The sequence below is a fragment of the Aricia agestis genome, chromosome 2 (assembly GCF_905147365.1).
Source record: "Aricia agestis chromosome 2, ilAriAges1.1, whole genome shotgun sequence".
NCBI classification, from domain to species: domain Eukaryota; kingdom Metazoa; phylum Arthropoda; class Insecta; order Lepidoptera; family Lycaenidae; genus Aricia; species Aricia agestis.
In genome coordinates this window covers 9419823-9436103 of record NC_056407.1, presented here as the reverse complement: position 1 = coordinate 9436103, position 16281 = coordinate 9419823, and the positions used below count along the sequence as shown (strand labels likewise).

At 38.7% G+C, this 16281-nt stretch overlaps 1 protein-coding gene across 1 annotated transcript in view; it reads left to right on the top strand.

Moving 5' to 3' along the window:
- Positions 1-14100, top strand: part of LOC121738912 (ATP-binding cassette sub-family G member 1) — a 56299-nt gene extending 42199 nt beyond the window's left edge. The window contains exons 4-13 of the mRNA XM_042131185.1: positions 78-270; positions 2509-2654; positions 4380-4618; positions 5116-5250; positions 5591-5730; positions 7606-7774; positions 8894-8994; positions 10588-10743; positions 11513-11696; positions 13256-14100. Of these exons, the coding sequence (XP_041987119.1) occupies positions 78-270; positions 2509-2654; positions 4380-4618; positions 5116-5250; positions 5591-5730; positions 7606-7774; positions 8894-8994; positions 10588-10743; positions 11513-11696; positions 13256-13410 (1618 nt within the window). The 3' untranslated portion in view covers positions 13411-14100. The remainder of the gene's footprint in view (positions 1-77; positions 271-2508; positions 2655-4379; positions 4619-5115; positions 5251-5590; positions 5731-7605; positions 7775-8893; positions 8995-10587; positions 10744-11512; positions 11697-13255) is intronic.
- The last annotated feature ends 2181 nt before the right edge of the window (positions 14101-16281 follow it).

Sequence of the window (16281 nt, the reverse complement as noted above, 5' to 3'; positions counted from 1 at the left end):
TTTTAGACTACCCTTCCTTTTACCAGGTAAAAATACTTACCAAAAATGCTTTAACTTATTCAAATTTCCTTCTCCAGTACAAAAGGCGCGGCGGGTCAGGTGGCAGTGAACGGCGTGAGCGCCGACGCGTCACAATGCAACGGCCGCGGCGGCGCCCGCTACATCCGACAGAACGACGACCTCCGCATATACCTCACCGTGCAAGAATCCATGTCTTTGGCAGCAGCACTCAAACTCGCTGACCTCAAGTCGCACGAGAGGAAGGAAAAAGTAAGGGAATTGCGAGATTAATTGAAGTGCAGAGAGAGATAGAATGCCTAGTTTCTGGGGAAAGACTGGGGTATCTTCTATAATCTATAGCGTTTTGGATTGGTTGAAGATCTACGTAAGCCAATTTAAAGATTACGCTATTATATAGAAAACCTTTTGTAGAATAACCTTAGAAACAACCTGGTATCAATAATGTGAATCAATAAAAAACCGGCCAAGTGCGAGTCGGACTCGCGCACCGAGGGTTCCGACAGCTTAAAGGTATTATAGACCTGAGTATTTGGTATGAATTTCAATTTAATACCTCTACGCGTTTATGAGGAAATGGGTAGTAAGTTTAAAATTATTAAAAAAAAATATATTATGCGATGTAACTAAAAATTTATGGTTTTCGTAATTTTTCCTTTATCTATGCTATAAGACGTTGCTTCGTACCAAATTTCAAGATTCTGAGTTCACGGGAAGCACCCTGTAGGTTTTGATTCCCTTGCAAGTGTCGAAAATTTGCGGCATAAACGGCTGTATCTTTTGATTGCGTTGGCTTAGAAGTTTGATTTTTTCACAGCTTCAAGGAACAGTAGACCTGAGTAATTGATATAAATTTCAGCTTCATACCTCCACGCGTTCCTGAGAAAAAGGGTTTGACAGACGGACGGACGGACAGACGGACAACAAAGTGATCCTATAAGGGTTCCGTTTTTTCCTTTTGAGGTACGGAACCCTAAAAAGAAGAATAAATCAGCATTTCACGACCAATGGTGCTTAGGTCGAGCGTTTGGGCAACTTGACATTCAATCGATGACAAAATATCTCCCTAAATAGGAGAACAACCCATATTTTTCAAATACTTAAAAAAATGAAGCATTGAAACCATAAAGTCAATATCTAGCGGAATAGAGCAACAATCTCGAGCTGTCAAACGAAACCAAAATTAGTTTCATCTGTGTGTAAAAATATGTGTACGTATACACTTACACAAGCATAATTGAACATGATTTCTATGAGATTAAATTGTCAACGTGCGGCACTGTCATGTATCACACGTCTCTTTTTACCACGCAGTGTTACTGATAGTGAGCATCTCTCTTGCCTCAGGCCTTTGTTTCTCTATTCCGCTAGGTATATTAACTTCATGATTGAAACATTCCGTTATCCGTACCGCTGTAACTCTGGACAGATCAAATTGAGGTCACTGAATACGTCAATGTATTGTATTGATTTCAGTGTTTTGCTTGGCTCGCTTGTAGCTTGGAATGTCAATGACCAATGAAATGAATCAATCAATCTTCATTACTCATCAATAAAAATCTTTCATATGAGCTTTTATTCTTACTAGAATTTTGAACTGTATTCTAGTTAAATATAGAAACAAGGAAATAACATTTTCCTCCTTTCCCCTGTAACTTGGACTTTTTTTAATTTTTAAAGATTTTGCTTTAAGGTCAGGTAGTCCCTAAAATTAGCAGGTCGATATCTGTCAGTACGAATATCGACGTAAACGACATTAAAATAAAATTCATATCAGCGCGCTTTGTACAGTGGCGGTTACGCGCTCGCCGCGTCTTCGAAATAGGAGAAAATTATACATTTTATTTTATTTTTTAATGACCGAATCATTTATTAAAAAACTATTTAGTTATTTTGTTAGAACTATAAAAAAGCTATCCTTATTGTAAAAAAAATATATCATTGTCATTGAAAATTGCGAGATGTTCGAATTTGAAGTGTATTTTTATGGTGATATTCAAAATTTTCTTACCATTTTTCAATATTATTCTGTTCGGTTATTTTGTCACTTTGTTCCTTTTTGAGTCTACATCAATTTTGGTGTAAGAGAATTAAACATCATTTCTTGAGACTGGGAGCGTAAAAATTAGTATTTTCCCAGAATCCGCGAACTGGCCTCGCCTTAATTCATAATAATAAAAAGTGTTAACTGACAAATTGATGGATATAAAGGAATTAGTATACCTATGTGTGAATTTCTACGAGGAAAAGTATGAAAGAGCTTCTACTATTGTTTGTTAATTAATTATTTTAATTGTGTGTATTAAAAATGCGTTAGTTCTAGGTTAATTAATGTAATTGGGGCCACAATTTTAATTAACTGTAAATAAATAAACTTAGCAATTCTTACAACAGGAACTTTATAATTATTATTAGCTACTAATAAGGAATACCTATTATTATGATAAGGAATATTTTGCATTTTCCTAACTTCAATATTCTATTCAACAGGTTTACGAGACGCTGGCCTTGTTGGGTCTAAGTGGGACATCTCTGACGCTCTGTCGTGACTTATCAGGCGGTCAGAGGAGGCGGCTGGCGGTGGCTCTGGAGCTCCTGTCTGACCCCTCTTTACTCTTCCTGGACGAGCCTACAACGTAAGTGCCTATTATTCCAACCTTTCTGCAGAGCATGCAAAAGCATAAGCAGAATGTGCACCAAACGCAAAATGTGTCGTTCTCAAAATATGTAACGTATCCTACTTCTTCTTCCTACCTACCTTTTTTTATGAAATAAGGGGGCAAACGAGCAAACGGGTCATCTGATGGAAAGCAACTTCCGTCGCTCATGGACGAACAATGGACAAAAGGAATAGGGTAAGGGGTTGGGCCTCCGGTCCCTATACAACTACCTACCTATATCTGCGCTAAAGTTTTACTCCCACACCGGTTTCGGTGACGGTGGCCGATTTCATTGAAACCAGACCAGCTACGCAGGAGTAATTTTATAGTGCCCAAGTGTGTGCGCAGTACACAAGAGCACTCTCTATTCCTTCACTCTCATAACCCAGAGGGACGGAAGACCGACACGATTGGCGAGAGATCAGGCGCAGGACCGACTTTTTACATGCCCATCCGACGCATGGATCATCTTACTTGTCAGACAATCAGGTGATCAGCCTGCATTGTCCTAACCAAACTTGGAAATAACATGTTTCCAACGCGGGAATCGAACCCACGACCTCCGAGTCAAGAGCCGCGCTCTATACCACTAGACCACGGAGGCGTTCAGGCGCTAAAGTTAACGGTGGATTTAATCTTGTTATCGCTCTCGTTCCTCTAAAAAGTGAGAAATATAATTAGTACAGTATTTAACTACGATATTTACAAACGGTTAGCATTAACCCAAAGTGGCACAATGTAATGTAGTTAAATGTAGTGCCTATACAAAACCCAATGTCGTTTCAGTTAACTAAGCAAGTAGCTAAGTCAAGATGTACAGTGAGGTCGTTGACTTGAAGACCATTAAAAAGTTTAAAATGCTTTTCGTGTCATTCCCTTGTATCGATCTCGTTAACGGCGTGTAATTGCTTTGTAAAGTCTATTATTGGAACACTTTTTGTTGACGCGTTCATGGTCAAAATGGTTTGTAGCTTTAGTCAAGATTCGGGGGTAGTTAATTCGATACCAGCGTTGAAATAACAAAAAAGTATGATTAAGCTAATTTAGGCTAGCCGCTAGGTGATAGGATAGACAATGCAGGTTGATTGCCGATTTTTTTTTTATGAAATAAGGGGGCAAACGAGCAAACAGGTCACCTGATGGAAAGCAACTTCCGTCGCCCATGGACACTCGCAGCATCAGAAGAGCTGCAGGTGCGTTGCCGGCCTTCTAAGGGTTAATAGGGGAGGGTAGGGAAGGGAATAGGGGAGGGTACGGAAGGAAATAGGGGAGGGTAGGGAAAGGAAAAGGGTAGGGGATTGGGCCTCCGGTAAACTCACTTACTCGGCGAAACACAGCGGAAGCGCTGTTTCACGCCGGTTTTCTGTGAGGACGTGGTATCTCTCCGGTCGAGCCGGCCCATTCGTGCCGAATCATGGCTCTCCCACGTCCCACGTGATTGTCGGACAAAAAAGATGATCAATGCATCTCATGGGCATGTAAAAGTCTAGTGGGCTTGATCTCCTAATACCAGTCATGTAGGTCATCTTCACTAGTTTATGAGAGTTAAGGAAGAGATAGTGTTCTAGTGGACACACTTGCTGAATGCGCATTGCCTTAAGCACAAAAATAATTCCTACATAATTGACCTTATTCCGATCAAACAGTCACAGCCACCGAAAACGATCGCAAAGACATTATTATAATATTTATTCATTTTAGTGGCTTGGATTCTTCGGCTTCGACCTCCCTGATATCATTACTGAGTTCCCTGGCCAAGGGTGGGAGGACACTAGTGGCGACTGTCCACCAACCGTCAGCGCTGATCTTCGAGAAAATTGACACAGTCTACTGTCTGCAAGCCGGCCACACTCTGTACTCTGGATCCCGTGAAAACCTTCTACCGGCACTGGCTACTGCTGGCTTACATTGCCCACCTTATCACAACCCAGCAGATTTTTGTAAGTGTACCTACCTGTTTCCATAGTTGTCTTAACATAGAGTAACAATATTTTCTCTTTAATAAAATAACCTTCGGAGTGATGCGGAAACATACCAGCTCCCACTCCCACCTCACTCCCGCTTCCTTCCCGACTCCTACTCTGCTCTCATTTTTTTCCTGGTATTCTTAGTACTCTTACTTAACACCTTATATAGTTATAATTTTTATTGGAACGAAGTTCCTTATCGCGCGTTGCGAAAGGGGGCTAGACGGAAAAAGTTGTAACGACACTGTTTTAGTACCTGCGAAGTAGGGGCAGAGCGCGTTGAGGTGGCGAATGGCGATGACGTCACCTGGCGGAAAATTTAAAATTCTACCATTCCTCTATGGCGGGAAATTTGATCTTTTTTAGCTGGGTGGGGTGGCGGTACTCTTCATATTTTTTTATAACTTCGTTCCATCCGGGTGTCCCTTGACACCTCTCAAATTTTATTAATTCCCTGTTCCATATTTCAGTGATGGAAATAGCCTCAGGAGAATACAAAGTTGACTTGGGGAAAGTCGCAGTGATTATGCGGCAGTGTAACGTCGAGTCATCCTCCACCTGGGAGAACAACACGACCATCATCTCCACTTTCACAAACCCCATCAGTGAGTACATATTTACAACAAATACATAGTATATAGTGTGAGCAAATAAGCAGTAAAAAGCTAATAATGATGTTGCAACAGTTTACAACTAAGCTCAACTCGCAAGACACTTGCAATCTCCGTGAGTTTGCTTCTCATTCATATTTATTTTGTTGGTATTATCTGAGAAATTTATTAGAGGCAGATGACGGACACACGTAATTTGGTCGGGAATTGGCAATCCCAGCTAAGATAACCCGGCCAAATAACAGTCCGCAATCTGCATAATATTAAATGGTACAAATTACAATTTCAAAAAGTGTTTTACTGGATTAATTCATGAGATATATTTTGATTTTAGGTTTCGAAATGAAGACAAAGGACATGAAAAATTGTAAGAATATGCAAAAAGTGGCGAAACATATTTATAGACCGGCTGGAGTACTATCACAAATCGGCATATTATTGTATAGAAATTATTTGATCACAACAAGAAATTATGTAAGTGCATTTTTTACTTTTAATTGAAGTAGCAAGTAAAGAATAAGTAGTTAATACTTAAGAATTTTCCTGTTTCCGACTTCAGCATTTCACAGAAATATTTGATATAAGTACAGCAACAATCGGATTTATCCTAGCTACGTACAATTAGTAACCCACATTGTGCGTACTTTGTGGTTTTAGCGATAAAAACTTTATAAATATTAATAGGAGTATACATTATGTCTGCGTCATACGCACTGCATGCGTGTCTCATGTAATTTATATCCATACAAATTAACATCACGTGCTCCTAGCTGCTATATAAAGTGTCAATAATTTATTTTAATAACTGGTTACAACCTACAATTTATTCTTAGTTAAAATAAATGCCGCTAACCACAGATTATTTCTTCTTTAACCCCGTTGTTCCCTCGTTCTTTATAGGGAGTAGAAAACCTAGAGTTGTTATCTTATCTTATATCTTTAAACGAGGAATTCTTGTATATATATATATATATATATATATATTCGTGTTTTATCGAATACCGAGCAAAGTTCGGTCAAATAGCTAGTTATATCTTTAAACGAGCAATTTTTAGAAAATGTCCTATGTATGTTCCTATTTAGTTTAGATAGTTCTAACAGTAATTACTGCAACAGCTACTTAGCTACTTCGTGTTCCATGTCCAAAATACAATATTGCATTCGCGTGACATTATGTAAACCTCAGTTTTACCCAGTTTAGTGTATGGCGATTCTTCGCGAACATTTCGCCACTCTGTGACCCACTATCGCAATAATTGAAGACACATTTTATGCATTATTCCCGTACATATTTTTTACATTAAAATAGCTCTTTCATCATTATATAATTAAAATTCCTTACGTCAAGCTCGAGTCTCAGAATTTTTATCCTTTGTTCGGTCCTTCCTGGACGAGTGACCTTCGAGTAATGACCCGGTGAAAGTACCTATTAAGTACAGAATGTACCACTTCGATGAATCTGCCTCACCCTTTTATTATCTCAATTGAGCGTGTTTAAAAAACAATTCCTGATGGGTAATGGTTTGAAGAATTTCTTAATTGAGTCCGCGATCACAAAGCTTTTCAGACTAACTTGTTTTTTTTTTTTTAATGAAATAAGGGGGCAAACGAGCAAACGGGTCACCTGATGGAAAGCAACTTCCGTCGCCCATGAACACTCGCAGCATCAGAAGAGCTGCAAGTGCGTTGTCGGCCTTTTAAGAGGGAATAGGGTAATAGCGGAGGGTAGGGAAGGGAAGGGAGGGGAAGGGAAGGGAATAGTTGAGGGTAGGGAAGGGAATAGGGTAGGGGTTAGGGGATTGGGCCTCCGGTAAACTCACTCACTCGGCGAAACACAGCGCAAGCGCTGTTTCACGCCGGTTTTCTGTGAGAACGTGGTATTTATCCGGTCGAGCCGGCCCATTCGTGCCGAAGCATGGCTCTCCCACGTAAATCTCCCACGTAAAATACGTAAAATACGGAAAGCTTTTATTTCTTGGATAAAGTAGGAATTAATGTTTGTTGGTGGCTGGTGGTTTACTCTTATTAATAAATATAGTTTCATATCAGTCGTAATATAAAAGTGTTTTTTGATGTTAGAAAAATCACGATGTTGATTAATTCAAATTATTATTAATTATTCTTTAATTGCGAGTACAATGCGGAATTTTTTAGCAAAGCATGCTCAAGCAGTTCGTTATCGTATTAAAACGACATCTAAACAGAAGATAAACCAAATTATTATCGAAATCGATTTCCAAAAAGAAAATAAAAACGTAAAACACAAAGTATTTAATACTTTGTGTTATCTTCTGATTGGAAGTCGACAAAGAGGGGATGAAATAATACTTTGTGTGTCTTATTTTTCAGTCTCTATTCCTGTACCGTCTGGTGGCACATCTGATCATCGCTCTGATATTCGGCTACCTGTACCTGGGCGTGGGTAGCGAGGCCAGCAGCGTGCTGGGCAACTACGTCTACCTGTACGGGTCCATGCTACTCGTCGTGTACACTGGGAAAATGTCCGTCACCGTCACTTGTAAGTACCTTTGAGATTAAGGAATTCACATGGGGTCGACGTGACGCGTCGATGCAATAGGATGCATATTTGGATGACCCATGCCATACAATACTGAACTTTATTTAGTTAACAACTACGAATACTAAAAACTACAAGCATTAAAATTATGCAGTATGCACATTGAATTATCAGAGGCCGTAGCCAAAGTCCCTTTCGTTAAAAACAATAACGAAATTCGTTATCATAATGTATGGGATTTGACATTAGTCTTCGCAAGCGAAATATCATTTAACGATGAGTTATGTCAAACCCATAAAGTTAATATACCTAGCGGAATAAAGAAACAAAGGCCTGAGCAAGAGAGATTTGACTATAAGTAACACTGCGTGGTAAAAAGAGACGTGTGATACATGACAGCAGCACTCTTATTTTGACGTCCAGTCGGCACGTGCCGCACGTTGACAATTTAATCTCATAGAATTCATGTTCAATCATGCTTGTGTAAGTGTATACGTACACATATTTTTCACACAGATGAAAACCAATTTCGGTTTTGTTTGACAGCTCGAGATTGTTGCTCTATTCCGCTAGGTATATAAATTAACTTTATGGTCAAACCAGATACATTTTGATAACGAACTTCCTCATCGTTTTAACGAAAGATACTTTGTTTAGGGCCACAGACTTGCCAGCCGTCGAGTCGTGGTGGGATGCCTGTTCCTTTGAATGTTTCTTTTAATGCATCGTAAAGTTGCGTCGACCTATGTACTATCGAGGAAGTTGATTCCTATGCAATTGACAGACCAACGTTATTTGGTCGAATATGTCAATTCAATGTTAGCTGTGATCTGTCAGCTGGGTTTGACACAACGCGACCAAGCTACTTAGGTCCCCGATTTGCATAGGAATCAACTTCTCTGATAGTACAAAACAAATAGGCTCTTAAAGGAGAGAGTCATACGATAATCGACTTTGTCCTTAGTAGTTTTGTAAATTTTCTTTGCGGTATGTAATTAAATACTGCACTATTGGACAGTGAAGAGCTTGGTTGTTTATAAAGGTCAGCGCTCCGATATTGCACCCGTATATTATACCTAGATTAAAACACTGTAAATATTTTATTATTTTCTCTTTCAGTTCCACTAGAAATGGACATATTAAAGGGTGAATACTACAATCGCTGGTACAGCCTGGGGCCGTATATCGTCTCTATTCTTGCCGTGGAACTGCCATTCCAGGTATTATAATTTTGGCACGTTATGTCATTTAATTTTAAAAATAGAACAGCGTAGCGTTGCAAATATCCTACTTCCTACTATAATATTATAAAGGCGAAAGTTTGTTTGGATTTATGGATGTGTGGATGTATGGATGTTTGTTACTCTTTCACGCAAAAACTACTGACCGGATTTTAATGAAACTTTACAATAATATAGCTTATACATCAGAATAACACATAGGCTACAATTTTAATCGACTTTCATAATGGGGGAGGTGTTATGTTCGTTTTCTTATGTTTAATGATTACTCCGCCGTTTGTTAACCGATTTTCAAAATTTTTCTTTTGGTATATAGGGTATCATCCCAATTTGGTATTATATTCACAAAAGTGGTGATCTGATGAAGGATGCATAAGTAATCGAGGGAACTCCTCAGATTCGGCGTTGTTTAAGAACGGAAAGCATATGCTACTATGCAAATTACATTCATCATCATCATCATCATCATCATCATCATCATCATCATCACTACCATAATATTATACCATACATCGTCCCATGGTTATGACTTATGAGCCTATAATGGCCCTGTTATTGGTACTTTTTATAGTATTTTAGATCGAAACTCGAGTTTGTCGAGCGATAAATGAAAAATTCTATACTTAATATTATAAACCTGAAGAGTATGTTTGCTTGAACGCGCTAATCTCAGGAACTACTGGTCCGATTTCAAAACTTATTTCAGTGTTAGATAGCTAATTTATCGAGTAAGACTATAGGCTATATATTATCGCTGAGGAAACTCAGGAAAATGAGGAAAAACGGGGGAAATATTAGAAATTACGAACTACTGGAGCAATTTTTATGGCAATATTTGGCACAGATATAGAGTAAACCAAGTGAAGGGAGTAGTTTACGAGGGCGAAGCCGCGCGGGACATCTAGTTTATAATACGTACCGTACGTACTTAGTGATAAGATAAATTATTATAAAGTTTGAAAAAGATGGTAGACGTTCTGTGGTAAACGTACCTACTGCTGTAGCAGTTGGTACATGTCTGCCTTATGCTACTAAATAATTATTTAACCTCCTTCAAGTTCCTTCAGTATCTTAGATAACACGCGTATTTATTATGCCTGTAAAAATGTTAAGCCAAGCACATTCAAGAGTTGCACCTTTTTATTTGCGCAGGGGCGTAATAGAGCCTTGATTTGAATTGTTTTCAATATTTCAATATAACAATTGCGTTTGTTATTTTCTTACACTTATACTAACCTGCTCCATAAAGTGTGAAGGAGAGATCTATGAAATAAGAACCAAAAGCATCACAATAATATTGTTAATTATTGTAATTTATCAGGACTTTCTTACTCCCCTGCCGCCTGCGGAACTAGTATTAAAATCTTGACGCAATCGCTGCAGATTGTTGCAAACAGTTTTTTCCACTAACCTTCGTACCATCGCAGCATCCTACGTAATTTAGTCGGGTTAATTCGATATTAGCTGTGATCGGTCGGATGGATTTGACTTAACGCGATCAAATTACGTAGGTCCGCCATCTGTGATCTGCCTATGAATCAACTTCTCTGATAGTACTTATGTCACCTACAGGTGATATCGTGCGTGTCCTACGTGGTGCTATCCTACTGGTTGACGGACAACCCTCTGGAGCCGACGCGGGCGACGTTGTTCCTCGCCACAATAGTCGCCACGTCGCTGTGCGGACAGGCCTGGGGATACTTCATCGGGTCTACCACACCCACTAAGGTAGATTAAAACCATTCTATATATAAATTATAACATGTTATAACCTACTTAAGACAATTGGATATATTATCCAGTTGTCTGAAATAAAGTTTGAATATAGAGATCTAAAGAACTATAGTGAAGTTGAGGCAAAAGGCAAGAGGTTTTTGCTATAAGTTCACTTATGTGATGAATCTAGGAGGAATTCGGGCTGCAAATTGTATACAACGAAAATATTGTGTACTGTGTAGGTTTATTGGATTGGCACGCTATAAACTCTGGCTCATTTAAGCCTAGCACGTTTTATACAGGGGTTAAACCTTCCTGCCAAATTTTGATATATTGATCCTTATTAAAAATAAAAATACAGGTATTTCTTCTCTCATAATCACTTAGTACTAAAATGTTGAGAAATAGCTTCCGAAAGTTATCCGAAGAAACACTACAATTAATGGACACAACGCGTCGCCCGCGCGTAATGTGACCCCGCGCGCGCGCCTCCCCCCGCGTTACCCCCTCTCAATCCTCCGCGCTGCTAGTGACCGTTCTGCATCGATTTTAAATAGGATAAAATATGTCATTGAAAAAAACACCCAATTTTTTTGGTTAAATAGACTCTCCTAGAGATACCTAAGCCCTGGAAAAATTTTAGTAGGAAGGTTTAATTGCACCCTGTATAGTTTTAATTAGTCTGCCATCAAAGAAGTATTGTGTGCATGATGCATTAACAGTATTTCATGAATGTTGGTATTCAATTACAAACAAAGTACAAACAATGATGTGATTTCAGATCGCAGTATTCGTGGGTCCGGTGCTAGCTTGCCTGTTCTCTATCTTCGGATTCTGCCTGTCTCTACGGGATACACCCATAGAGTTCAAGTGGCTGCATCACATCTCCTACTTCAGAGCCGGGTTCCATGTCGCTGTGCATTCTGTCTACGGCTTCAATAGAACTAGGATGCACTGCTCTAAAGGTAAAAACTAAAAACATGTTTAAAATCGGTACGCATATCTGGCCGCATCGCAAACGCCACAGTTTTTCTTACAATTAAAATTGAATCTTTTAGCTTTAGTGCGCGATGCAGCTTAGTTTGTGTTTATTTTATTCGCTCTAAGCCATTGATTACCAAAGTGGTCCAGGTGGACCACTGGAGGCCCCAGGGGTCCACGGGAGCCAGACAGGGGTCTACGCTTGCGTGGAAAAAAATTGGGGTCAGCAAGTCGTTAACAACATTTGGTGACTCGACTTGATTTCTCCTATGAATATAAGCCAATGTCATAAGAGGCTCAGAAATTGCTTTTGTAAGAACTTGCATATTCCACATTCAGAAAGAGTGTGTCAAGACTCGCCGATGCCGCCTGCCTAGTTAAAGTCGTATCTGAACTCCACCTATTAGGCTTGCTAGCTACGCGAGAACTACGTGCTAAGAACTCAAAGCTATATCGTGGAAACATGCCACTTTTCTTAATAATAATAATATCTATGGACGCTTCACACCACGTCAGTCTGGCCCGTGCTAAGTACCTGAAGGACTTGTGTTACGGGTACCAGACAACGGAAATACATTTAATACTTTTATAGTACTTATACATACATTTAAGATTTTTATTACATGATACACATATTTAATACACATCCATGACCCAGGAACTTTGAAAACTATTTGTTCCGTCGGCGGGATTCGAACCCGCGACCCCCGGCTTGAGCTACCAACGTGCTCACCACTGAGCCACGGAGGTCGTCAAATATTTATTAATTACTGAAGTGATGATAGACGTGCCAATAAATAATATTTTTCTTTGTAATTCCTGACGCGTATATTTAAAAATGTAATGCCTCTATCCTAACTTGGTGCAGATTTTGTAGAATAATCACTATAATAATTTTGGGTTCATTGCCGTTCTCAAAATTTCATATCGCGTGCCATTGGTTAGCCATCCCTGGCATAGGCGGATATTTTGTTGAAAAGCATAGCGACTGTTACTTAAAAATAATAGCAAGTTTAATGGATTACTATTGTGGGGGGGGGGGTGTTACACGGGTTCCGCAGTATGCACCAACACTGGTATAGTAATCAATGGTAGAATGGTACCTTTACTTACACGTGTTATGTTCACATGATACATTGATACCTACTACCAATCACCTACCTGCTAACAATTATTTGCCTAACATTAGCAATTAGGACTCGTACAGGTTAAGGTGTAAAGAAATAATAATAATTAGCAACTCTGTAACAAAGTTATTCGTTAAAGGCTACAATAATTTTACCTACTATTATTTACATTTGTACTTGTAACTGACGGACACGTCAAACTTATAACACCCATCTTTTTTGGGTGGGATTCCTTCGATCGCGGATTCTTGGAAATTTATTGTTCTCGCGGCCCATTTGGGCCTTATGGGAGTAGAGAGGAGAAGGATTTGAGAGATTAAATTAAAAACATTTTTGTTCTTACTGAACACGGAACGGTAAACTATGATTATGGGGTGACAGACGACAGTACAATTAATTGAATGATTTTTCTTCAGAATACTGCCACTACAAAACGCCCAGCAAGTTCCTAATCGAGATGGACATGGCGGACATCGACGTCGGCAGCAATATGGCCATCGTTCTCTCCACCACCGTCCTCATGCATGTCCTCACCTGCCTCATCCTCTGGTACCGCCTCAACAAGAGATGAACCATCAACAGCAGATGCTAACCGCCGGTTAAACCTCGGTTACGCTTAGAATAACGACTGATGTACTCGATGTATGTCTTATGCTGCGTTTCCATGCTTGCCAAGGCATGACCAGCGTCCACAAGCACAAGCGTGGAAAGAGAGTATCTGGCTTGGCTTGCGTGAGCTTGTAGACGCTTGTATCCGATCCGGTGTAGTGTCGGTTTTTGGACACAGATCAAAGGGCGCTTGCTTGGATGTACGTAATACACTGACGGATTCACAAGCATGTAATCGACTACCCTACCGAATGGCAAGCGAGATTTGTGGATGCTTGTGCCTTGTGGATGCTTGCCAAGCCTTGGCAAGCATGGAAACGCAGCATTATATTTGACGCAAACACAAAACTAGAAATATTAAATCATTCGGACTATGCGATGTATGAAATTAATGATTTGTAGTTTAATTATGGACAACGCTACTTGCGATGTATGAAATTATGACTTATAGCTGGTACTTATTAATCTGAATGAAATAAAAGGTGCTTTGTGCTTAGTTAGTTGGTGTTGTAGTGATGATTGAGTATTAAATGGTATTAGGACAATTATTAATTGATATTAGAGCATAAGTTTCAGTTAAGTGATACCTCCGAGCATCTGAACACAATATAATTATTTAACATTTCTAGAAAAAAATATTTTAGTATTTAAGCAGTTAGTACTAGGTTATTTATAAAGAAAATATTTTTTTAAATCCCTCAAATGCTTACGGTAGACAAAATGACTCAGCGTTATTTTTTGTTGCCATCAAATAAGTCTGTAGATATTTTTTTATTTCTATTAAGTGTTCAATCACTGTTTTCCGCCCAGTGCTAAATTTAAGTAAAGAAAAATATATTTTTATATCAAGATTATTCAACTGTAAAAAATCCACGACAATGCTTAAAATAGCGTTTTACGTGTATAATTACTTTAGATTAAGAAAATATTGAGGTCCTTAAAAGATCACATATATTTTGTGAATAAAATATGATCTTGATTCTTGATTCTTGATCATATTATGAAGTTTAGAAGAATTTATGTATAGTCACAGGTATAATAACAGGTTAAAATTCTATGTCAAGGACTAGGTTTGTTGCTTGCCAATTATTGTTTATCGTAATAATTAAGTATATAATGAAAAAAATATATTATTTTGTTTCGTCTCTAGTAGATAACTAATAATAAAGAGAAGGTAAATAAAAAGACATAAGTAATATCTACAGACTGGTATTATACCTAAATCAGAGTACATACTTTCGACTTAAAACTAAATAATAATAATAATATATTAAAATGGTATTAGTATTTCAGTTTCATATTGTGTATAATTTAAGCATGTGTGTCATTTTAGGGTTTGGTTTTAGTTTTAGGTTCACCTTATCTGTATTACAATTATTATCGCCACTGATCACCGTATTTTAAATATTGGAATGTACTCTAAGGCCGACTCGCACGGACTTGGGTTAAAAGTAGCCCTGGGTTAACATGATATTATCTTTTTCTTAAACACATGACAGAAATGACAGGATATATCAAGCAAGGGATAACATTAACCCAGATCTGCGCGAGTCTTATTAGATTAAAACAGTATTAATCTGCAGCGGGGCTAAAATGGTCGCTTTGGAGAATCATATATTGAATCATAATATGATTCATTTTTATACTCCACTTTGCGTGCATTTCATATAGTGATTCGTTTCGATTAATGATTGGTCGCCGCGCGCGAGCGCCGCGCGAGAGACCAATCATTGATGTTAGCGAATCACTATAATATGAATTGCACGCAAAGTGGAGTTTTAAAGTGATTCGCTTCGATTAATGATTGGTCTCCGCGCGCGAGCGCCGCTCGCGGGACCAATCATTGATCTAAGTGAATCACTATATGAATTGCATGCAAAGTGGAGTTTAAAAATTAATCATAATATTATGATTAATTATATGATTCTCCAAAGCGACCATTTTAGCCCCGCCGGTGGCTTGGAATAAATATACTTACGCTTGATCGTGTAGGTTTGAACAAAGCATTATAGGTCCTTGTACAGTTCGACAAGGCTTTATTTGAACGTGGCGGGAAAAGGAACTAAACGCTTCTGTGCTTCTATCATACAGAAACGTCATTTTTGACATGTGTTTGACAGTTCTCCTTTACCAGCAGCGCTCCCGTCAATGTCACTCACGTTCATTTAAAGCCTTGTCGAACTGTTATTCATTTATGCTCATATTTCAATTTAATTCTGTAAATCATGGCAATTATGTGTATGAATTTTTTATCAATTTTCTATAATTCAATCTCGCACTGACCTCCATTATACAAGTACGCTGGACTTTATATTACGATACCCTTTAAAATGACTGCTGGTTTTTGTGCCTATTTGAAGCGGAATCAGCGCCCCCGATGCGGGGGAAGAAAACTAAATTTAACGTAAAAATGACGTTTGAAAGTCGCCATATTGGCGCTGATAGCAGTAGTGGGAGTACTTGGAACTAATACTAGTTTCTACAACCAATAGCGATTAAGCGGCCATTTGCAAGTTACGTCAGATTTAGTTCTCTTCCCCCGCATTGGGGGCGCTGATTCCGCTTCAAATAGGCACAAAAAGCGAGTGTGTATCATATTAAGTCCAGCGTACTTGTGTAATGGAGGTCAGTGGCCTTTCGTCACTTATTTGTTTCTTTCCGATACACATTTAACCTGTGACTAGACTGTCCAATGCTTCACCGAATTTATTCCTTATTTCGTCAATACTCATTTTCATCTGAAATCACAAGTGTCTGAATTTTTTTCATAATGTAATATATCAAAATGCATTTATAATAATCCGTAGGATCGACATCCAAGAGCTGTATTATT